This window comes from Chaetodon trifascialis, chromosome 3 (assembly GCF_039877785.1).
Source record: "Chaetodon trifascialis isolate fChaTrf1 chromosome 3, fChaTrf1.hap1, whole genome shotgun sequence".
NCBI lineage: Eukaryota > Metazoa > Chordata > Actinopteri > Chaetodontiformes > Chaetodontidae > Chaetodon > Chaetodon trifascialis.
Window position 1 is genome coordinate 31368203 of NC_092058.1, and position 24092 is coordinate 31392294.

The window sequence follows — 24092 nt, forward strand, 5'->3', positions numbered from 1 at the left end:
ACAATATACTTACACAAATAAAATTTTAGCAATCAAGTGCAAAAAATGGTGCAAACCACACAAATAAACTTACTGAACAGGGCCAAAACCAATTAACTGTTTACAATCTTTAGCCATGGCTAAGAAAATGCATGAAAATGACAAAAGGAGGCAAAAATCCTACTCTTTCAATAGCTTGAACTATGTGACAACTATAGCTAACATATCAGTTAATCATTTAATGGTGTACATGGTGTCTTCATTAATGGACCTTTGTGATGACAATGAATTCATTTAATCTTTATTAACAATTTCATGAATTAACTATATTAACATTTGAATATAGCATCAACTTTGTACATTTCAATTGTTTATACCAGATTTAAATGTTGTCTAATATTTACCTAACTTTCCGTTTCTCCACTCTAACCAAGGATACCTGTTTTTAAACTCTCTCGCCTGACTTTCACTCCACAAGGCTGGCCAGGTTGAGTTCTCATCTACAACGCACACACATACACACGCACACACATACACACATGTGCGCACGCACACACAGACACAGGCACACACAGAGCAGCAGCCGCACCTCCTTAATTTCAACCAAACCACCAGTTAGCTAGTTGTAGATATAATTCAATGTGTCAATCACCTGCTGTTACAATAGCAGTTCCTATTATTAGAACATACGCAAATTCCACTTACCAGGTACGCCGATAGCGTCAGGCTCCCCTTCCCTGCCAGCAGATAAAGCCGCTGTGGCCTCTTCACACTCAGGCTCCCTTTCCGAACGGCTAGCATGACCTGCGGCTGTAGTGTCCCCCGACGGGACAGTATTAACAGTATTGGCTTTGGTTTCTCTTCATTTTTTTTCCTCCACATTCCCTCTTCACTGACAAGCGTTGGACAGAGTTCTCCTTTCATTCCCACCATACAACTTCTTCTTCTTCTTCTTTGGCTTTTAAAACCGACATACAACTTCACTACTTCCTTAGTGGTTACGTCAAGCTTGACGGTCCAAAAGTGCCCGCTTCGTAAAACAGAGAAGGCGATTTTATGAACGGGAACGAGAAAGTTATCTCACAAAACCTTGCTCATACGTATCTTTGCGCATTTTTTAGTGGTTATACGGAAAATCGGGACCTTTTCTAGTGGGTATACGGCGTATACCTGCGTATCACGTAGACTACACCACTGACTGAGACCCTGTTTACACTGCCTTTATTGTGTGTCTTGGGTGATCAGACAGCACTAAATATCAGTGCAAACGACCATAAAGTCTATGTAGTGAAAGTGATGTAGGCAGTAGTGAAATCTGAATGCAAATGGTCAGCTGGATACCTTGGAGACAGGATAGTGTGACCTTCTCGTCTTTATACATGAATATCATGTGTCCTTACTGGATAAACTAACTTAATTTTCCTTGTGTATTTCTTTTTGTATCTTTACTTACTATACCGTACTGAAATTAGCTGTTGACATCAGTGTTAATAAGAGAGCCTTCTGCATTTTGGACATTCCCTCAGCTTTCCTCTGCATTGCCATGAACATTGCTGTGAAAGTTTTTTCTTTTCTAATTTTCTTAATTCTTTAACTTTTTAGATTTTATTGAAGTTTTCAGATTTTTAACACAGTATAGACAAAACATGATTAACAAACATCAACAAGCCTTGTACAAAAGACAAAGTGAATAAAACAATAATATTAAAACAATAATAATAAGAAGAAAATAATGAGTGAAACAAATAAGTTTAAGAAACAACAACAACAAAAAAAAAAACGCTGTATTTTCCGGACTATAAGTCGCTCTGGAGTATACGTCACATCAGTCAAAAATGTGTCATAAAGAGGAAAAAAACATATATAAGTCGCACTGGACTATAAATTGCATTTATTTAGAAATTTAAAATTTAACAAAATTTAAGAACAGACATTTAATCTGGAAAGGCAAGTTATTTAACTACACAATAGCTCACAGAACAACAGGCTGAATAGGTGTCCAACACATTAACAGGTGTTCTGCTACACAATAGCAAAAAGAATATACCTGGGAGGCTGAATAGGCTTAATTAACATAACAAGCCAGCGAGTCCAACAAGCAAGTTACCAGTAAGCAAGTTCACCAAGCGCCCGATCTCATTCCACATCACTGAATCCATTGAATTGTTCATCCTCAGTGTCGCTTCTGAACAACTCCGCCAGCTTCGGAGGAAGATGAAGCACCGTCTCCTTCTCTGCCAGGCTGTCGTCAGACTTGGCATTCAGCATTCAGTTAATTTTTTCAGTGGTACAGGAGCAGCATATAGAGCGCCCTCTCGCAGCTGTAGACGGTAATGTTTACTCCTTGGTTCATGTCAGTCAATATGAATTAACATTTAAAAACATGTTAAATTCTATATATTTTGATATATAAGTAGGACCTGACTTTAAGTCGCAGAACCAGCCGAACTATGAAAAAAAGTGCGACTACAGTATGTCTATTGTGCTACCACCACAAGCATGGGTCACTCCCCATTACCCAAACTCAGATCACCAATATATTTTCCCCATTTGTCAATGTATTTGTCCCACCTACTGTATCAGTCCTCCTATAAGACAATTGTTCGTAAGAGGTGACTTTACCAATTTTAGTAAACCAGTCCCTGAAAGACGGGCTCCCTGGTGTTTTCCACCTCCTCATTAAAACCTGTCTACCCTCTGTAATGCAAGTCAAAATCAAATCAGATGCCCTACAATGGGCCACTTGTAACGGGTCACCCAATACATACAGCCTTGGTTTCAAATCAAAATTGTTCCCAGAAATTTTTGTAATACATTTCTGGACCCGCTTCCAAAAGTCTTGGACCACCGGGCACTCCCACAGGACATGAATTAAGGTACCCTCTGAATCTGGGGCCTGACACCTCCAGCACTGCGTGAGTCCTTAAGGCCTAATCTGTAAAGTCAAGAAGGTGTCCAGTAAAATCGATTGAGAATTTTGAATTGGATAAGCCTAATTCTAATATCCCTTGAGATTTTCCACAGATCCCTTCCCACTCCTCTGCACTCAGTGAAAGGCCCACGTCCCTCTCCCAGGCACCCTTTAGAGCAATAGATACTGTTTTGGCCTGACCAAAGATCTTTGAATAATATAATGAAGCCTCCTGGCCTGGCCTGTTCCATACACCATAAAGATGCCAGCAAGAATGTTGGAATTTTATGGGATATTTCTGGGTAAGCCAAAGACCTGTGCTAGTAGGTGTTGTAGTTGTAAATATTGCCAGAACTTAGATCAGGTCAAAATCTAGGACTAGCCTTTAAAGTGTTTTTTTCATATAGATGCCCAAGTGTAAGAATGCCTTTATCCACACGTTCCAGTTCCATAGGAAAGGTGCTTTGCCTATTAGTAATTTAGGATTCAACCATATGCTTGACTCTGAATTAAGACAAGGATTTAGCTTAAATATTTGACATATTATCCTCCACTTATCCCGCAAATGGGATATGATGGGATGGGATCAATACTGAGGGAACAATTTGGTAGATAAGCAATTAAACAGAGGGACAGGAGAGCCTATCACCATCTCCATCTCATACCATGGGGGAGCCCTTTCTGGGGGTAAAGCCCACTGAGATAAATGTCTGGTACTAAAGGCATAATGATAGAACAGCAACTTAGGCAGTCCTAGACCCCCCGATCCACTGGAAGTTGAAGCTTTTCCAAGCGCATTTGGGGGCGTTTCCCATTCCACAAGAAATTGTTACATATTCTATCAAAATGTGTGTCAATCAAAATCTGTGTTGATCCTCACTGCCAGGTAAAGCATGGCAAATTTCATCTTGCGCTCATAGAGAGCCCTCTTGCAGTCTTTGAAACCTTCATGTCTGTCCTGCGTTTCTCTGGAATAGTCTGGGAAGATCAACACTTGTTTACCCTCCCAGATGACTTGCTTCTCTTCCCTGCGTTCCTGGTCACGGAATCAGAGGAGTCTCTCAACGATGGTCCTGGGTCTCTCGTTTGTAGTTCTTGGGCCAGCCCGGATTCAATGCGCCCGGTCCATCTCAGGATTAATGTCAAGGGAGTCTGCTAGCAAGTCATTGAGAGCGGCTATAGCATTACTTTTCTCCTTCCCCTCGGGTATTCCTACAAAACGCAGGTTGTTCCGCCTCGTTCTGTCCTCTGCCTGGGTTAGCCGCTCCTCCAGCGCTGCCACCTTGGATTCTGTAGTGGGAGGATTCTTCTTTAACTGTACTTGAGCTTCCTAATTAGCATTCTCCAACATCCCCACTCTCCTCTCCACCTCCATCATTTGTGTCAGGACTGCAGTAAGGTTTTCTTCTTTTGAGGCTGTTGATTTTCTAATCTCTACAAGCATTTCAATTAGCATTGTATTGGCTATCTCAGGTGAGGGAGCAGCGTGTGCGCCTTCTTCTTGGGCCATAATGTTTGTTAGCACCTGGGATGTTGACCTCATAACCGTTATGTGCTGCACTTTAGCTGTTGTGTTCTTCTGTGAATCGGCCATTCTTCACTTTTTTAAAGTATTACAGCGAAGAGACACGCGACTGACTGACTAACCTGAAAATTATTTAAAGAAGGATATTTTATGCTAGTCACCCGAAGCCAGAGTTTCAGGCAGCCATTCCTATTCCCGCATCACATGACTCTCTGCTGAGGTTTTTCTATAGATGACCAGCATGGTCATCTATCACGGAAAAGGGATAGTCTGAGTGAGAATTAAGACACCAATGACTGATAATGTAAATGATGCAAAGTGTTTGATATATGATGACTCAGGATTTCACATTCCGTCATGAAATGAAGATGGAAGGTGAAGGAGAAGATGTACAGAAGTACAAGGATAAGGACAATTTGTCAATCAGATCACAAAAATTACAAAGAAATGCATGAATGCATGATATTAAAATGACACAGTGTCAATCAATCCAGCATGAATTACGTTTGATTCAACAATGATGGTTCAGCTTTTGACAAATATTGTGCAAAATATTGTACATTCTGTACTCCTCAGAAAAGCAACACACCAAATTTTGGCATTTTCCTGTCAAACATTAAGATTGATCCCATCACACTAGTTTTCCTTTACTATTATCTTTAAATGTGTCACCTTGCTGTGGTAATGTAGAACTGTACTGCAGGACGCATCAGTAAATGGTGAATGGACTGTATTTAGCCACTCAAAGCACTTTTTTTTAACAACACAAGTCTGCATTCATCCATTCACATACACATTTGTACGGCGGCCAACTGCACATTCACACACACTCACACACTGATCACGAAGCATCAGGAGGAATTTGGGGATCGGCATCTTGCCCAAGGATACTTCGACATGTAGACTGCCCAGTGGTGTAGTCTACGTGATACGCAGGTATACGCCGTATACCCACTAGAAAAGGTCCCGATTTTCCGTATAACCACTAAAAAATGCGCAAAGATACATATGAGCATGGTTTTGTGAGATAACTTTCTCGTTCCCGTTCATAAAATCGCCTTCTCTGTTTTACGAAGCGGGCACTTTTGGACCGTCAAGCTTGACGTAACCACTAAGGAAGTAGTGAAGTTGTATGTCGGTTTTAAAAGCCAAAGAAGAAGAAGAAGAAGTTGTATGGCGGGAATGAGAGGAGAACTCTGTCCAACGCTTGTCAGTGAAATAACAATTAACAATTTAAATGTACAAAGTTGATGCTATATTCAAATGTTAATATAGTTAATTCATGAAATTGTTAATAAAGATTAAATTAATTCATTGTCATCTCAAAGGTCCATTAATGAAGACACCATGTACACCATTAAATGATTAACTGATATGTTAGCTATAGTTGTCACATAGTTCAAGCTATTGAAAGAGTAGGATTTTTGCCTCCTTTTGTCATTTTCATGCATTTTCTTAGCCATGGCTAAAGATTGTAAACAGTTAATTGGTTTTGGCCCTGTTCAGTAAGTTTATTTGTGTGGTTTGCACCATTTTTTGCACTTGATTGCTAAAATTTTATTTGTGTAAGTATATTGTTATTTATTTATTCATTCATTTTTCTTTATTTGAAACTTATGGTCTTGTCTTGTCTCACTGGCTGCTCAATGGTTAATTAAAGTCCAGCTGTTAATGACTGTTATACATCTTGTGTTGCTTACAATACATTTACATTTAGATAATACATAACCAGTCTCTCATGATCTCAGTTATGTGTGGATGCATACTTAATGCATTAATGAGCGTGGTGGTTCATGTGTGGGGGCCATTTTGGAGCAGCTGCTGCTCTGGGAGGGGTTCTGCGGGACAGGCATTGCTCCAGGACGTGGGTGTACAAGGCTGGGAAGGGAAAAATCAGAGTATACCCACTAGAAAAAACTAGACTACACCACTGGTCTCAGTCACCTGCCAGACAGTTAACAAAACGTTTTCAGCCATCCAGAATTCATCAGTGTGTACAAATGAAGGGATGCAACCTGTATTTAAGGGTGCCAGGTAACTAAGGTGAACGAGATCATCAATCACAGTGATTTCACCTAGAATGGAACCATCTAGATTTGACAGGTGATTATGACTGTGAATCACTGTGACTCCATCCAACATTGGACTACATTAACCTCAAAGTGAGTCATTGCAATGCATTAAATCTCTTCACAGTTCCGTTTGAAATGTATCAGTTAGTCAGATATACAGACCTAAAAAATGCATAAAATGCACAGAACATTTTTTTTTTAATACTGTGGACCTCAGGTTTCTCACCATTCATTAAACAGTTCAAACATCGGTTGGTGAACAAATGTTCTGGGATCTAACCACATGAGATTCATTCATAGGAACACAGTGAGTATTCTTATCTCACCCAAGGTCTTCCAAAACAACAGGCCTTTCAAGAGTTGCCCTCACACTGACATAGCTGGAGATGAGGCATTTTTAAAATTCAGTGCAATTTAAAAGATTGCCCAAAACAATGGTTTTTAAAAATCTTGATGAAACTCTGAAACTCATGATATCATGTGACTAAATGTGAATAGAATCCTCAAAACTACACCGAAAGAAACAAACAAACAAAAAAAAAACATGAGGTCGGACGAATTGTTGCAATCTGCCCCAAATTTCTGGAAATCCTTTTGAGAAGATGAAAAAGAAGCTTAACATACGGACACTCTGCAGTGGAGCCATATCAGATTTGATGTAGGGCTGCAACTAACGACTATTTTAATAGTCGACTAGTCACCGACTATTGAAATGATTAGTCGACTAATCGGATAATTATTAATTTTTTCTTAAATTTAGCATGAAGTTGATTTAAATATGTGGCAAATGATAATAAACACAAGAAAGATGGGTACAATGAAAAATACATCTTTTATTGAACATACTGCGGATTCGTACAAAAATTAAATAAAAATGTCCTGTCTAAAACCAATTAGGCACAGTGCTCAGTCAGTAGAGACATAAATCCATAAATAAATAAACCTCTGTCTTTTTTTGTCTGTTTTTAGGGACAGGCAAATAAATAATAAATAATAAATTAAAATCAAGTAAACATTTTTTTTCCTGTAAACCAAGAACAGGCTCATTAGCAACAGTAGAACAGTAAATAAAACAAATATTATGTGCATTTCGTGAAGTACATTCAGTGGTCAACTGCACAGTCTGTTGCAAAAGAACTTTACAATTCTTTCTCAACAGTCTGAAATCTAACGGTTTTAACAACTGACGTTTGTTGATACATGGCTGAAAATAAGCATTCAGAGTTGTCCATATTCAAGTTGTAAACATGGACTGTGTGATATAACCTGGACACAAACCTGTCATGGTGGACAGACCAGGTTTAAAATCAACATGAGGCTTAGGCTATGTCGTTCAGTTTATTCATACTAAGAAAAGTCAGCATATCAACATGGTCTCGTGTGAGACTTGTTCTCTTCTGGGAGCGGATAAAAACCGTATTGGCTTGAATGTTATTTGAATCTTACCGAGGCGAGTCAGACTCACCGACACCGACGTGCTTTCTCTTTAAATGTTCGTGCATCACCGAGGTACTGCCATGATATGCAAGGTCTGCTTTGCAAACCTTGCAAGTAGTCTTTTTATTTGCCGTATCCAGGCTAAAATGCTCCCAAACTTTAGAAGTTTTGGTACGCATACCTGTTGACACCGCCATTTCCGTATGTTACCGCTCAGAGACAGAGACGCTATTGCGCATGAGCGACTCTCGGCAGAGATTAAAATCAAGTGAGATGCCTCACTCTGTTGGAAAAACGCGTCTGGCGACAATAGTCGACAATGGAATTCATTGTCTATTTCTATTATCGATTTTTGTTGACAACGTCGACTAATCGTTGCAGCATTAATTTGATGTGAAAGAAACACTCTGGGATTAAACCCCCATCAGCAAAGGAGTGGCAGACATACCGTTACAGTAGTACAGACAGAGAGAGAAAGAGGGAAATGAACACAGAATTTCTCTTATTCGAATTCCTCTTGAAATGCCACAGGATTGACGTGGAACCTCAAACCAGGGGAAACCACAGTAAAGCATGTACAACCTTTAAAAATTAATTGCCAATCAGGGTCGCAGAGTCAGTGGAGACTTTGTGCAGTGAGTTACATGGTGAATTAATGGACTTGTTATTTGTAGCAGTGAGGAGGAATGGCTTCATTTCAGCACTGTCACATGAGAGCAGTGTGAGCACAGACGCTTGAGCAGATTAACAGAGGGAATGACAGTATTAACACAGAAGGGTGTGTTAATATACAGCTATATAAGGGACCGAAACAAGAGAAGGAAAAAGTCTCACCTTCTATGTACTGTTCTGTGCTGGACCTACTCAAAACACTGACTTCTTTGATCATAATCCTCTAAAATAAGTCAACATGGCGTGTTGTTCTTTGCATGTTCATGTAACTGTGGGTAAAAAAATGCCATTTTGTTTCAATTCATTATTCAGACTGACATTGGTTTAGAAAAAAAAAAGTTTATTTTGAATTTCACACATCCATGCTGAGGGGCATCAAAGATTCGATACTTACCTGAGAATTATTTAGTGCCACTTGAAATCCATTTAAAAATTAAAAATTAAGATTAAAATTCTGTTTTATTTTTCCCAAAATCCATGTTTTCGGTAAAAATTTCTCTGAACTCCATATTTTACAATATAACCACATTTTGACACCAGACAGAGTGTCTCATCAAATGGTGGATGAATAAAATTCAATGACAAAGTATTTAAAATGTAAAAAGTTTCAGTAAAGTTGACAACACCACTAAGACAACACCGCTATTTTTTTATTTGCAGGACAGCCTCCATATGCAGCTTAAACACACTGGGTAAGTGAGCGTGACAACGCTCCTCCTTGTTTACAGTGCTTGACCAGAAATGGACGTAGTACCCCCAGCATACAGCCACAAAATCTTCAGTGAACTCAAGCTTTACATTGGCTGAAGATGGTTGCACCTCTGAGAGTTTGTTGAAGTGATGAGATTTTAATCATGATTTGATTTTAATACATTGCATACACATTTTGGCAATTTTCACACGTTACAGTTAATTCTGTTGTTACTATGAAATTACATGATTCCATCTGTGTTTTCTGCCACGCAGAACTCATAGGGCCTTAATTTTTTACTTTATTCTATTTATTTCTGTTTTGTGTCCATTTCTCTGTTGCTGTGATTGGCTAAATGTGCTAGCCTGCACCCTCTAAATCAGAATTCAGTTCACTTCAATTCACTTCAATTCAATTCAATTCAATTCAATTCAATTCAATTCAATTCAATTCAATTCAATTCAATTCAATTCAATTCAATATTCCTTTATTCGTCCTGCAAGGGGAAATTCCAATTCACAGCAGCACCAGTAAAGTGGATAGAAAAGTACAACAAGTGCATGCAAGTTAAACACAAGTACATACAAAAGGGTGGAATAAAAATAAAATGTCATCCTAAAAAAAATTGTAAATGGTATTTACACACTGTTATGTACCGGTAGTACTGTATTGCACAGATTATTGCACAGATTACTTGGAGCAGTTTCCGTTGTACAGTCTGACGGCTGCAGGAAGGAATGACCTGCGATACCACTCCTTCACACACTTTGGATGTAGCATCCTGTCACTGATGGAGCTCCTCAGTGCAGTGAGTGTGTGTTGGAGGGGGTGGGAGTCATTGTCTGTCATGGAGGACAGCTTGGCTGTCATCCTCCTCTCCCCCACCTCCTCCACCTGTTCCAGAGGACATCCCAGGACAGAGCTGGCCTTCCTGATGAGTTTGTCCAGCCTCTTCCTGTCAGCTGCTGTGATGCTGCTCCCCCAGCAGACTACACCATAGAACAAGGCAGAGGCCACAACAGAGTCATAGAAGGTCTTCAGGAGTGCCCCCTGCACCCCAAAAGACCTCAGCCTCCTGAGCAGGTAGAGTCTGCTCTGTCCTTTTTTATAAAGTGCAGTGGTGTTATGAGTCCAGTTTAGTTTGTTCAGAATCAGAATCAGAATCAGAATTCCTTTAAAAGACTCACTAATTAACAAGTTATATATCAGTGGTTTAATCCACACACAGACAGAAATTGAATGATGAAAATGACCATTTCTGCTTTAGAAGGAAGTACATTTGTAATAATTTTTTATCAAACAACAGCTTATCAAGCTGTGATAGAACTTCAAGAAGTCCTGCTTCCACTGTTGTGCTAAGCTAAATTTATTGCCTCCCAGCTCCGGCTCCATCCATAATACAAGAACCTGAGATTGAAATTTAGCCCTCTGCAAAAATCAAGCATGATCAAGCATATTTCACAATGTCAAACTATGCCTTAGTACTCCTGATGCCTACTAACAAATAAAAGACATACACCAAAGAGAGAAAAGCAACAAATGCAGTGACTCAAATTTGTCTTTGTAACTCAGTATATTTAGGGGCAACATGTGCTCATTTACTTGTTTTGTTATTATGTAAGAAGGTCAAACAGGAAAATCCCACAAAACAACTCATTCTGCAAAACTAATGCCATGGCTGAAATACTAATGCTGACAGAAGTATTGTTCATGACCATAAAGCACTCACATTAAATCAAACATTTCTTTCTAAGGTTTTACAAGAGGAACACGATGAAAACACACCATAAAATCCTAATAAATCCACACAATAAATCCCAACATTTACCATCTGTTGATAAGACTGGATAGGAAGTCACTAACTCAGTGTTTTTGCAGTAAAAAGCCACTTATCACTTCTCATCAAGGCATAAAACTCCACCACATTTCATGTGCAAATAAAACAATCTAACTGCATTGCAGATAAATGGGTCCCTGACTATTTTATTCTTGAAACTGCCCTAGAACACTCCAGGATTTAGAACTGAAATATCTCAGCTTAAAAAAAACAAAAAAAAAAAACAACAACAACAAAACCCTGCCCCTGTATGACTTTTCCAAGACCCACTCTCTCCACAAAGCAGTACTGTTCAGGAGTTCAGAAATTTAGTTGGTGTTATCACATTTTTATCAACAGAATGCGTTCCTTAAGTTTTTTCACTGTTTTGTACTTTTGCACTTTTCTGCTTGACATTGTGAACACAATGAATGCTTTCTTAGCATGCAGGCCACATTCTCTTCTTTCTTTATAATGAAGATAACCAACAGCACATCATTATTCTGAACAATCTTTCTCTACCATAAGTCAATCAAGAGAAACTTATATTGGGAAGAAGAAACATGCAGTGAAAGGAATTGATTTTTCCAGCACAAGAAATTGATGACTGTCAGACCTGAGAGAGTTCAAACCCATCCCCAGATAGAACAATGGTCTCAGAGGGTTGCATATTCAACATATTCAGTGAAAACATTTTGTAACATTCAGTGCAAACTGTAGCTTGTATTGGTAAATACTTGGTAAAGATTAGGGAAAGATTGTGGTCACAGTTCACAACAAGATTCAGAGTCTGAGTCTAGCCATGCTAGTGGCTCTTTGAGGCTGTACTTGGCAAAGTGGTGCTTTGAGCTAAATACTAATGTCCGCATGCTAATATACTCACAATGGCAACGCTAACATGCTGTCTTGTATGTAGTACCAGATTTACTCTGTCAGACTCAGATCTGACATCAGTTTTTCAGTCTTTCAGGGCAATTCTCCCGCCCTCTTGGTAACCTCAGTGGTTATTTTGCTTCATCTGAAGCTACAAAATGGGACAGGGGTACAAGAAGTTCATTTATCATTTCTGCAGCAAAAGCAGACCCTCAGGTTGACTTTTTACTGGCTACATTTGTATTTGTCTTCAAAAAACAGTTTGCTCTTCCCCAACTACATGCTAAATCCCTTCTCTTGTGTGATAGGGGCTTTGGAAACACATAATCTTTAAAGTGCCTTAAGCGTCTTAAGATCACAAAGTTATCAAACAACACATATATATAATTTTCCCATTCTCAGGATGACCTTGTTCCAATCAGACACACTAATTATACTGATGTAAGTACTGTAAATCTGGTCTCTTCCCTAGCCTGTATGTCAGCTGCAATAGCTGTAACACATTATCAGCTTGTTTCAGAATAAATGTTTATATCAGGTTCTCAAATACTTTCATCTGGAGGGAAGTGGATGCCACCAGCTTGGACTGAATTCCCTCCCTGCAGTTGCTTTCTGGGGCGATGCAACTGTTTCCAGAGACTAGGCACTTCCTGCTTAGCCAGTTTCACAAACATGTAAAAATAAATATGCTAATGCAGTGCTCAGCAGTGGTCTTAAGTGTGGTGCCTTCTCACAGGCCTTATGTTGTGCTGGGTTACTAGTATCACATGGAAATGTTTGCACTAGCAACTGAGAAACAATTTGGTCAGTTACCATGGAGACAGTTAAGTATGGACCTTTCAAGCTCTAATTAGTTAAGTTTAGGTAAAGATGGTGATCAAAGGAAAGGAGAGAAAGGAGACAAAGGAAATGGTCGTCAAAGTTGGATGTGACTGAAAGCTCCAGAAAAAGCTAACAAGTGGACCTTGCATTATGTTGTTGGTGTGAGTTTGAAAGAAGTGACAAACCTTGTTGAAACCAGTGGGGAACACTCTAGGTAAGGTGAGGCACTGAGATGCTTTGCAATACAAACAATACTCATGGTAGCGCCTCGTTCGCAGCTACTTCAAACCGCACGCAGGTGTCAGATATACAGCCCATCATCAAAGGCAGGAGGAAAGGGAAACCACACTCACGCTTCAAAGATGCAAACAGGATTTTTTTTGCAGGCCAGGAGATAGGAGAGGAGAGTGTTGGGATCTCAGGCAAACAATCCGGATGCAAATGCGGTAGCACATTGCACCCAGGTATGTTATATTGTGTTTCTAATCAGCTGATCGTCATCAGGTGTGTGCATTACGTTGCGCGAGTGGTGGCCTGGTTGCGTGAGTGAGTTTGGGGCAGGGAATGTGAAAGCAGCTCGATGGCGTGGGCTGGTTAACCAGGAAGTGCGTGAGGATTTTGTAGAGTTGTTGTCATGCTTGATTAGAAAACTCTCATACGGGTCATTTGAATACCATTTGGGTTTGAGGATTTATTGCACTGTGCTTAAGCTATATGCAGCATTGAATATCCAAAACCCACAGATGGTCACTGCACAAGCTGCATCACCATGCTATCAAAATAGCAGGGGTCTCTACTTGGACAATAAGCTAAGACACATAAACTGCACTGGAGTGCGTATTTGTAATAGTTCTGTGGTTATCTGTGAAAATGTTTGAGCTGACTATTTTAAGTCTCAATGTCTGGGACTTGAATGCCAATATTTAAAAGGGTTAATATCAATGATGTGCTGGGCAAGGCTGATATAGTTAATGCTAGAATCTCACCTAAAACAAATGGATGATCTTAGGATGCAACACAAATAATACGCAGTGGGCTCCTCCTCAGGCAATGGATCTAAATCTTTTGCTGTCTATATTCCTTAAGGGTCTGTTGAAGATGGCACATTCATGCAGATGGCAACAAAAGATTTTGTTAAGGTTTAGCCTTAAATAAATCTTGTTTCAGGACAGGAGGGTGGCAAAATCAAAAATCAATTTATTTACAAAAAGAGAGGAAACCAGGGTGGCACGGTGGGATGGTGGCAACACTGTCACCTCACAGCTAGAAGGTCCCGGGTTCGATTCCCGCTGTTGGAAAAAAAGTGCACTCAAAACTAAGTGAAAATAACATAGAACTAAACTGGAAAACTGAGAGGCACACCGAGTGGGACTGAAGACACTGAAACAAAGAGCAAACAGAAACATAAAGTCCAAAAGTACAAAAGAATAATCCACTGGAAACTCCAGGATAACTAAGTTTAACTAACTCAGACAAATGCACTGTTGCCGTTCCATGGATAAGCTTATTCACACTGAACAATGTGGTTGTATGAGAAGCCGCCTTGCAGCAGATAAACTGAGACATTTGATGCATGTGATAGAAGCATCCAAACAATTACACGTACCAGGGTCACAGTATACTGGGCGGTTGTGGCTCAGGAGGTAGAGTGGTTGTCCACCTATCAGAAGGTTGGTAGTTCGATCCCTGGCCTCAGCAGTCCACATGCTGAAGTATCCTTGGGCAAGATAATGAACCCCAAAACTGCCGTGCCATCGATGCTATGTCATTGGTGTGTGAGTGGATAACGTTTGTAATGAGCAGGTGGCTTCGCTGCCATATGAGTGTGTGCACGAATGTGTGAACACAGACTTGAGTTGTAGAAGTGCTTCGAGAGGTCTGCAGACTAGAGAAGCTCAATAGAAACACAGTCCATTTACCGCGTCTCATGTTGTTACTTGATGTTGAAAATGCATTTGACAAGCACAAGTGGCAGTCTTTTTGACAATGGCAGCATTAAGTACTATGATGATTTCAGCTCACTAATGAGTTTATTAGAATTGTTCTGTATGGTAAATGTAAGATATTGTCTGCACTCTTTCCCTATTTCTATTGGGCCTTGATAATTTACTTTTAACATGGTACAGAGGCAGTGCATTGACACACTGAAAGCATTTTCAGGTCATTGCTCACTCTGCTACTAATATTTAGTGCTGAGACTTTTTTATTGCCAACTGTAGAACACAAATTAACATCTTTTCTCAGGTCAGTGGTAGTTCAACGCCAGTCACTTAGAGAAAATTAATTGACAGTTCACAGTTAGACTGTGAATATGTTTGTTAGATTACTTTGTTTTCTTTGAAATGCCCATTTCTTGGGGGATCTGCATTGCTCTCACTAAAAAAGTAAAAAAAGTAAACAGTCTATCTTGCTTGAAGACACCTTTATCATTTCATTCAGCCTTCCTTCCTCTCAACAGACCACAGTGTGTTTCATATCAGTGATGATTTTTGTTTGGTGAGCACATGTAGTGAGTAACTGTGCTTGGAGGTGTGATGTTGCAGCGTTGATTGTATGCCATCCAACATCAAGAGGGGTATAACTACTGTATAGGTGTTTGGTGAAAGTATGTCTGTCAATAGGAGAGCACTGAATGAATGAAGGCACAATGCAAATTAAATCAATAGCTAAACCTAAAGGCTGTGAAACGCTGGCACTTGGATCTGCTCCAGACAACCTGATCACCATTGTTTACAGTGAAATAAAGAATGTTGTCTTGATCATGCTGAATTGATCTGAACACTTTGCCCTGCCCTCTTTCATATAGAAAAAGAGACTGTCCTGGAGCCATTTGTGCTGAAGGACCTGCTGCCATCCTCACTGGGAAGTTACTATCGCTACACCGGCTCTCTGACTACTCCTCCATGCAGCAAGGTTGTGGAGTGGATCATCTTTAGCAGGCCTATCTATCTCTCCTACAAACAGGTGAGAAACACACATATATGATATGAAAAAACAGGTTGAGAATATTGCACTTATTCTTTGAAATAATTTCAAAGAATATGTGCAATATTCTACAGTCATCCTGATCAAGGATGAGGTGCATATATTGTTTTGGTATATAGGTGAAGAAAAGCTTTGTGAACTTAATTTAGTCAGCATTTTGACTCAGCTTACCGTATATTTGATCAGAGATTGTGCCGATCATTATTTGCTTATATACATATTAATATCAGGAGCTTTGTACAAAAAAATATTTATTTAGAGCATAGGTTGCACAAACCAAATATTATTAAAGTTCTGGAAACATGGTTGAGTAGCAAAAGTGCAGATGCTGTAAACAAATGATGGCGATGAATGATGAGCTATATAGAGCTGATAGATGCATTTGGTGCGTTTGTGTGGCTACATATGTTTAATCAAACTTGGCATATTTTATTTATTATTATTATTATTATTATTATTATTATTATTATTATTATTATTATTTAACTCACGCCTGATAAATATTCAGAACATTTTTTTTATTTTCATGCAGTAATTCTGCATGAAAAGAAATATGTAACAATTGCAATACACATCCGCAGCTGCACCTATCCAATCGTCTAGTTGTTTCACTGTAATAATGAAGGTCATAATTTACGTGACTTCGATCGGTCCTCCTGCAAAAATATAACCATATTACTTTCTATTCGACAATTCCACCATGCCTGGAGCTTCCAATAACCAGAACTTGAAATAGATGGCTTGGTGAAAGGAAGTTATGGCCCGCAGCTTATCCTTAAAGTCCATATTACTACTCAAACAAAAGGAAACATAATCCACAGTGGACCTCATCTCACTCCTATTCTTCCATTAACTAACCACATCCATGATCAGTTTATGTACTTGCAGGTTCAACAGTCTCTGTTTAGTGATCAGCACAGCTGTAGCAGACCAAGCACACAGCTGGCGCAGCCTACATTCAACCCTGCTAGTGGGGACAGTCTGGCATCTCTCACTGCTACATCCATATTTCATGCATTGTCTGTAACAACAGACAATACTTAATACTCTGATGGCCTGTCCTCAGAGTGTCATAAAGTTTGTCACCCATGGAGCAATCAGTCTTTGTAAAAATGAACTACTGTCTTGAAATCCCACTTTTTATGAAACTCTTGTGATTGCCTAAGTTATAGTGTGAAGGCATCTACGGTTTCTCACTTGACAACTAGTTCAATAAGCTCATGACTTAACCTTGGTACTGTATCTAAGGTTGTGTTTGAGCTCTGGGTGATACAGAATGGACATGCTAATGCATACTCACGCAGTATGATGTGTGGATAGGAGATACATGGTTTCAACTGTATTTTTTAGAAGTTTTAAATAATTACAGTCTGAGCAGTTCTGCTGATGGATCCTCATGTTATTGTAATTCTTCTTCTTTCTACAAGGAAATTTGCTTTTCCCTGTATGAAAATGAGAAAAACTTTGCACACATCCAGTCCTATGCCAAATTTTGTTGGTTGGTGTTTGTTGGTGTTGCAACAACTGTCTAAAGTTTAAACCTGTGAAAATTTGCAAGTCATTTGTATCATTCACAACGAGCAGAAATGATTAGATGCTTGAGAATTATGAAGTCCATCATTTGGTTTTCTTGAAGACTGTAAAATCAATTAAACCTCCTCCTACCTTTTTTGCTCAATTGACATCAAACTTGCTACACTGCACCTTCAGACTGTCCTTCACAAATGATCCAGCTAGATTTTGGAATTCTCAAATTCTGAGCCCATAGTGCATCAAAATGTTTTACTGTAACCAGAACTATAAACCGCTACTGCACATTCTTGTTAAATAAATCTCAAATACTAAAAATGTTTGGTTTCTCACACAGCAGGTTGCTCAAACAGATTATGACTTTGACTGTCTGTCCAAGAACGTGAGTTTAAGACTGAGGTGATGCAGGTTGAACCTTTTATACCTACTCATGCATTGTGTTGTGTGAATTACAAACACATTACTTCAGGATCTACAGAAAAAGCCTTTAGCTCTCATCTTTCTTCTACAGTCTAAAGAGCACTTGGCAGACTAATGAAACCAAATTAGTTTGCTCAAGAGCAACAGCAGAGTAAGCCAAATGTGGACAAAGTATTGGCTTCACCAGAGATATTAATAAGATTTATGAGATGGAGAAGAATGATAAAGAATGCATCACAGACAGGAAGCCAGAAATCCAAAGACAAAGGTGAGATGCTGTTGGTAACCGTGGCAACAGAAACTCAGAACATATGTTAACATACGTTATTTCATAGTTTATTTACCGCCCCTCAAATGCCATTATGATGGACATGCCAGTATCTCTATCAAATCAACGGCAATGTTGCATTTAATTTTAAATAATTTGTTGCCTGTCTTTCTGTCTTGCTTACCTTACTTACTTACATGCTTGATACGGAGTGAATGGTGGATAATATTTATAAAAACGATTTAGGATAGACTTGCTTGTTACACATTTAATGATCAGAGTGAATGGTGGATAATATTTCTTGCAATAAAAACGATTTAGGAAACTATCTGTGGACTGTCGTTATCAAAACGCACGAAAAAATCCCATTCAAAGTAAATGGGAGACGGCGAAAAATGCGAAAAAATCTTCCCCTTTTTCAAAGGGCTACTGCTCCGGCATACGTTCACCTAGAGACGCCATTCCAACTGTAAAACGTAGACATAAGTCTCGTCTATTGGTGTTTTAAATCTCGTTTTGATAGGTCGTATAGTTTTTGAGCAGTCGTCGTTCAATGACCGTGAGCGTGCATGCTAATGCTAACATGCTAACATGCGTTAAAATGAATGTACATTGCGTTCTAATGGTGGTTCAGAGGTTTTTAATGTGTTATTTGACATGCTAATGTTAGCATGCTAATGCTAACATGCTAACATACGTTAAAATGATGGGGAAAGGCATTCTAATGGCGTTTGAGACCTTCTCAATGTGTTTTTTGACATGCTAATGTCAGTTTAGCATTGTCACTGATAGGCACGCGCACGGCCCGAAGTTTGCGCACTGTATCACTCTCCAAATTTCCCACCGAGGGGAATTTGTCTAGTTAAATATGTAATTATATTTTTGAGAGGAAATCCAGCTTAACAGAATGGCAGCTGTACATGTGTTGCCTGAGTCTGCATCTGTTTAAAGGCTAAAGTCAGGGAACAAATGTCTCCTGTGCACATAACACAGATGACATGAAAGCTATGCTGTATACCACTACACGTGCTTTTGGAGCATTCATTTTGGCTCTGCAGATTAAAGCCAAAATTAATCAACAAAGAGTCAACAAGTAAGCAAGCATTGTTCATCCTTCCGGTTATCTAGCTTTTGATTCCTGACCATTAGCCAGTCTCTCTCAACATGAGCAAAGTCCTTTAGTTCCCCTCTTTTTTTTTGTGTAACTCTCCAGAGAAAACATGGAGAAAGATAAAAGGAGGAGGCTGGAAAGAGAATTAACAATGATGAAGACTCTAGTTATTGTCTCTCTCTGCCTCTTTGTATTTTATTTCTCTCCCCTCTTTCTACTACTCTTTTGTTTTGGATCATAGTTGAAGTTGGTCAGCAGGAGTGACAGAGGTTGTTTTGGGCCTGTTTTTAGAGTGGATCAATGCACAGGCTCTCACACAACAACTCACCTAAAATGCCAAATGCCTTCCTTTCAAACAGCCATGTGGGCTTGCCACACTTGTATTCATGCACTTGTCGTGTGTGTTTATGTGTGTATGGGAGAGAGAAAAAATGTGTCTCAGATGTTACCAACCTAAGACGGCTTATGCCACGTTGTTCTCACATCACAGTCAGTCTAAAAATGAGCTGCTAACAGGGACGTACTGTTGAGATCAGTAGCAATTCCAAGTGGGACATGTGAGAATTTTTTTTAGGATTTCCATCTGGCATTGTGTGCAAGTGTGCCAACATTTCCAGAAAGCAGATAAGATACAGCCATATGGGTTTCTTTTTCTCCTTGAGGTCTTTCATAAGATTTAGTACTGATTGTAAAATACCTCAGTAAGCAGTGATCTGGTGATATGCTTGTTTATATATATTTACACATCTCGAATAAATCTGGTCTCGGATACATTTAACTGTTGTTTCAAAACAGCTTACTGATTAAACAGCTTAATGATTATATTTCAACATGAGGCGGGTCCTAATTACACATTGATCTAGTTACTGAAATGCTGTTGGATCACTAGGGGTGTACACAAAATCCACTGTTCAGTATGTTCCTTGCTTTTGAGAGTTCAATATATATTTTAGTTCATTGGGTTAAACAAAAGAAATGCAGAAGAGAACTATTTTTGTCATCAGTCACCATTCTGATGGTTAAGATTACAGCACTCAAACGCTGCCATGTAGTCAGCAAGATGCTCAACCTGCATATTCTGGAAAATGATGGAAATGGACACATTTAAAAATTGTCCATTCACCCTTGTCTACATGAGTTCAGTTTTTCAGTTCATGTTTACAGGCAAACACTACAGTGTTTGAAAAGCTTGCAGGTTAGGGGTGTATAAAACTTGAACTTTTAACAAAAGTTGACCTCAGTTTTAGCCTTTTCTTCTTTTCTTGAATTGAATTGATAAAAGTTGTTGTAGACTGGATACAGTAGAAGTTAACAGTGAACAAGTCAAATGTAGGACTTGCCACGCAACTTTCAGAAGATAGTCTAAAATATGGGAAAGATGAAAAATATTCCTTCCAATTACCTCCAGTCTTCTATTTCATAATTAAGAAGACTCTAAACTATGGTTACATTAATGATAAAATTAGGAGTCATAAAATAATTCTGGATAATATCACATTAAAGTTAATGTAACATTATCTGTCCAAGCTGACTTGCTAATAAAAAGAAAGAGAAAAGAAAGCTTAACACTCGTTTGACTGTAGCCATTAACTAGAAGTAAAAAATAAAGTTTATCTTTACTAAAAGTTCTCACTCAGATGCACAGATGTAAGCTTTTACAAGTCTTTTAGCCCAGACCTGGTAAGAATATTTCCTTTGTTAATCCCCCTTAGGGGAAATTTGTGTTTACACTCTGATTAGTACTTTATTACACACACACACACACACACACACACACACACACACACACACACACACACACACACACACACACAGGTACACAGAGAAACCTAATCATATTGATATGGAGAGATGTGTGACCACAGTGTGACGACCTGAGCAGTTAAGGATTAGGTGCCTTGCTTGAGGACACCTCCACATTTTTCGGTGGAGATGAAGATCCACCTACCAGTCCAAGTCACTATCAACTAGTCCATGCAGGACTCAAACCAGCTACCCTCTAGTCCCCCAGCCACGCCCCTATGGACTGAGCTACTGCCATCCCACAAAATAACAAATAATTATAAGATAATGCGTGGAAAAGGAAGAGGTTTCATCTTAGTTGTAATAAATGAAAATGACCTTTGAGTTTGACCATCATTAGTTATCAGTCATTACGTGCTGAGCCTCCTGGCCTCAGTGGCCTGTCATTATCAATCATACAGTACCACTCAGAAGAGAGGAGGGGCCGATTTATTGGAATACAGTGGGTAACCCTAACCTTAACTTGTGGGTGGAAACAAATGACAAAAGTTCAACACTATGGTGAAAATGTAATAGTGATCCACAATCATCAACAGCTTGTGCAGATTTCAAAGAGTAGTCTGTGACTCCAGTTTACCATTTTGTTAACTGAACACCTTTTTTATTGCCTTTAAAAGTAAAAAGCATCTTAACCAGTGGTGTCTATTTGTGGAGAAAAAAATATTATGTCCCTGTTTCTCAAAAAGATTGCCTACAATCTGTTTATATTGTCAAAGGAAATTTGCTCTGCTAATTTCTGCTGTGACCAAGCCTGTATGCTCTGATGGTATAGTGATTTCAACTCAGATTGCAGGCTGATGTGGAGGTGGAGTTACAACATGACCTGCTGTGAGGCAACACTGTGGTTTTTATGCCAGTATCATCTGCATTTGATCCAATAGTGTAGGAAAGGCTGATGGCTCTCAGCCTCATGCACTACTGCAGTCCATTGTCTGAGAAGAAACACAGATTGGAGGCAGGCTATAAATAGTAGGCATTTACACACAGACACACAAAAATAATGTCTGCAGTGTCAGTTGACAAACAGTTCAGTACACACAGTAATGCCATACAGTGGTGAGCATTCTTAGAAAATATGCTCTTAATCTGTCGTGCACACACATTTAGAGACCCTGATTAAACTGTTTGGTTTAGCAATCTTTTTAGGACATCGCACAGACATCACTTACTGTAACTTACAGTCACTACTACAGAACTTTGTCCAACCTTAAAGCTGTACTAGTTAATATACTAATGATAACAAAAGCTCAAACTACAATGTGTAAGGTGACAGGTGTTCACCTCAGCTCCAGGGTGAGTTGGAGGCTTTCTTAGATTTATATAATCATGTTCCCTGAGTTGATTAGGGTGGACTGTCCTTTGGAGAATCTATCTATAGAGATATAAAGAGACAGAGACAGATATAGATACATTTTTTAAATGAAATTATGAACTTTCAATGTTCGTAATTACTGAGAACCAATTGCCGCTTTTTATTCATACGTGGTCAACTTGGTGCCCCTTTGACTATGGGAAATTTTCAGAAATTCAGTGTAATGTTTTAGGAAGTGAAGGACTTTATCTGACGTCCACAGGAATGGCACTGGGCTGTAGGCGGTCTTGATGTAATGGCCATAGTTTGAATTGCAGATAATGTGATACACACTTGCCCAAACAGATATTCGTATGCATAATAATTACAAAAGAATGGCTGGAAAAACAATAAATACATTTCTCTGAGTGTCACATATGTTATTGTGTATCCAGGAAAACAGCTGGAAATGATCCAGCACAGCCAAGAAGAACTTTATAAAAAAAAAAACAGACGCCTAAGGAGACTTGAAAAACTTTTTTGGCGTATGCGCCCAATGAGCTACTTTCATTGAAAGGATTGGAGTGCCATCTCACCCAGCTCTCTTGATACATTGATGTTAGAGCTGCACTGGAACCACAGCAACTTAGGCCCAGGAACCAAACCAAAATAGAAATCAGCAGCTCACAATAAAGGTAATCCTAGTAAGCGTGGTAAACCTAACGCAAAGGAGTAAGCTAAAGAGCTATGCATGGATCTGTTTTTTCTTTCATCGTACGATGTTACCTACATCCTCAGTCTTTGTCCGGACTATCCTGAGGGTTTACGATGGCTCGGTAAACATTGGAGCCAGAACAGAGCTTTTTCTTATTAATCCTTTGCTTTGACGCCCAGATTTGACTTTCATCATCTCACAAAGTCACCCCTAAAGCTGGTCACCAAAGCTGGCAGGCTGATGTTTTATGGCGGTTTTACATTTGTTTTGCAGCAGCTTGTGGGGTTTGGGATTTGGGTTTACTGCAATTACATTCTGCTCATGAAAGAACACTGACTGGCTGACTTCCTCATCTGCTATTGTTTTTCACTCACAAAAGGTGGGGCCAAAGGATGGGGATTCTCACTTTATCCATGAATCACACTTTGTGCCAGACCAAGATATCTCAGTACCTGCACTCACGTTGCCTCAAAAAATGACTTTTTCAGACACAGTCAGTCTCATATATATTTTAGATTTTGGTTTTTTTTGGTTTCAGTTCTCTGGTTTGGTTTGTGGTTCATTCCTTTATGGCAGGTTGTGTGGTTAACTGTTGGAGGAGCTTTTTTCACAACAATGGTTACAGTTGGTTGGCAGAGAGGAGAGTCAATTCTTGAGTTCAATTTACCATAATAAGTCAAGGACAAACCCTAAAATATTTACACCCTATCCAAGTCAACGCCTTAGTTTGCTGTAGTTTAGTTGATGTTTTTTTGTTGTTTTTTACAGGGCACCTGATTATCATACTGCGCAAAGAGTCACAGAGAGAATTTGTTCTCAGACATCCCCTCGCTGAGACATGTTAAACTAAATCTTCTCTCAGTACCCCCTCCCACTGTCCAACACTCCCTTGCACACAAGCTGTTTGTCTGTGTGGATTGCTTCCAAACACATTGTACAGAATATCCATCTGCCAACACAGGCAGAAAGATGACACTTCAATCACACAGTGCAAATGCATGTCTGGTCGCACATCTTGCCACCCAGCACGCATTTGACAAATGGCAGCATGCAAAAAGAGGCCAACTTCAACATCAACCCAAAGCAGTGCAAAACGTTCACAGCTTGATAGCATGGAAGCAAAATTCAGACTAAAAAACTTTGGAAACAGTTTCACTGTGTCAGATACTAA

The 24092-nt window shown here is 39.3% G+C and overlaps 1 protein-coding gene across 2 annotated transcripts in view; it reads left to right on the forward strand.

The window, feature by feature from the left end:
- LOC139328600 (receptor-type tyrosine-protein phosphatase gamma-like) overlaps window positions 1-24092 on the forward strand; it is a 551152-nt gene that overhangs the window by 441205 nt on the left and 85855 nt on the right. For both annotated transcript variants that reach the window (XR_011602038.1, XM_070958423.1), the window contains exon 7: window positions 15605-15762. Coding sequence is in view for 1 of the 2 variants with exons in the window: in XM_070958423.1 (XP_070814524.1) it covers window positions 15605-15762 (158 nt within the window). In the remaining variant the exon portion in view is untranslated. The remainder of the gene's footprint in view (window positions 1-15604; window positions 15763-24092) is intronic.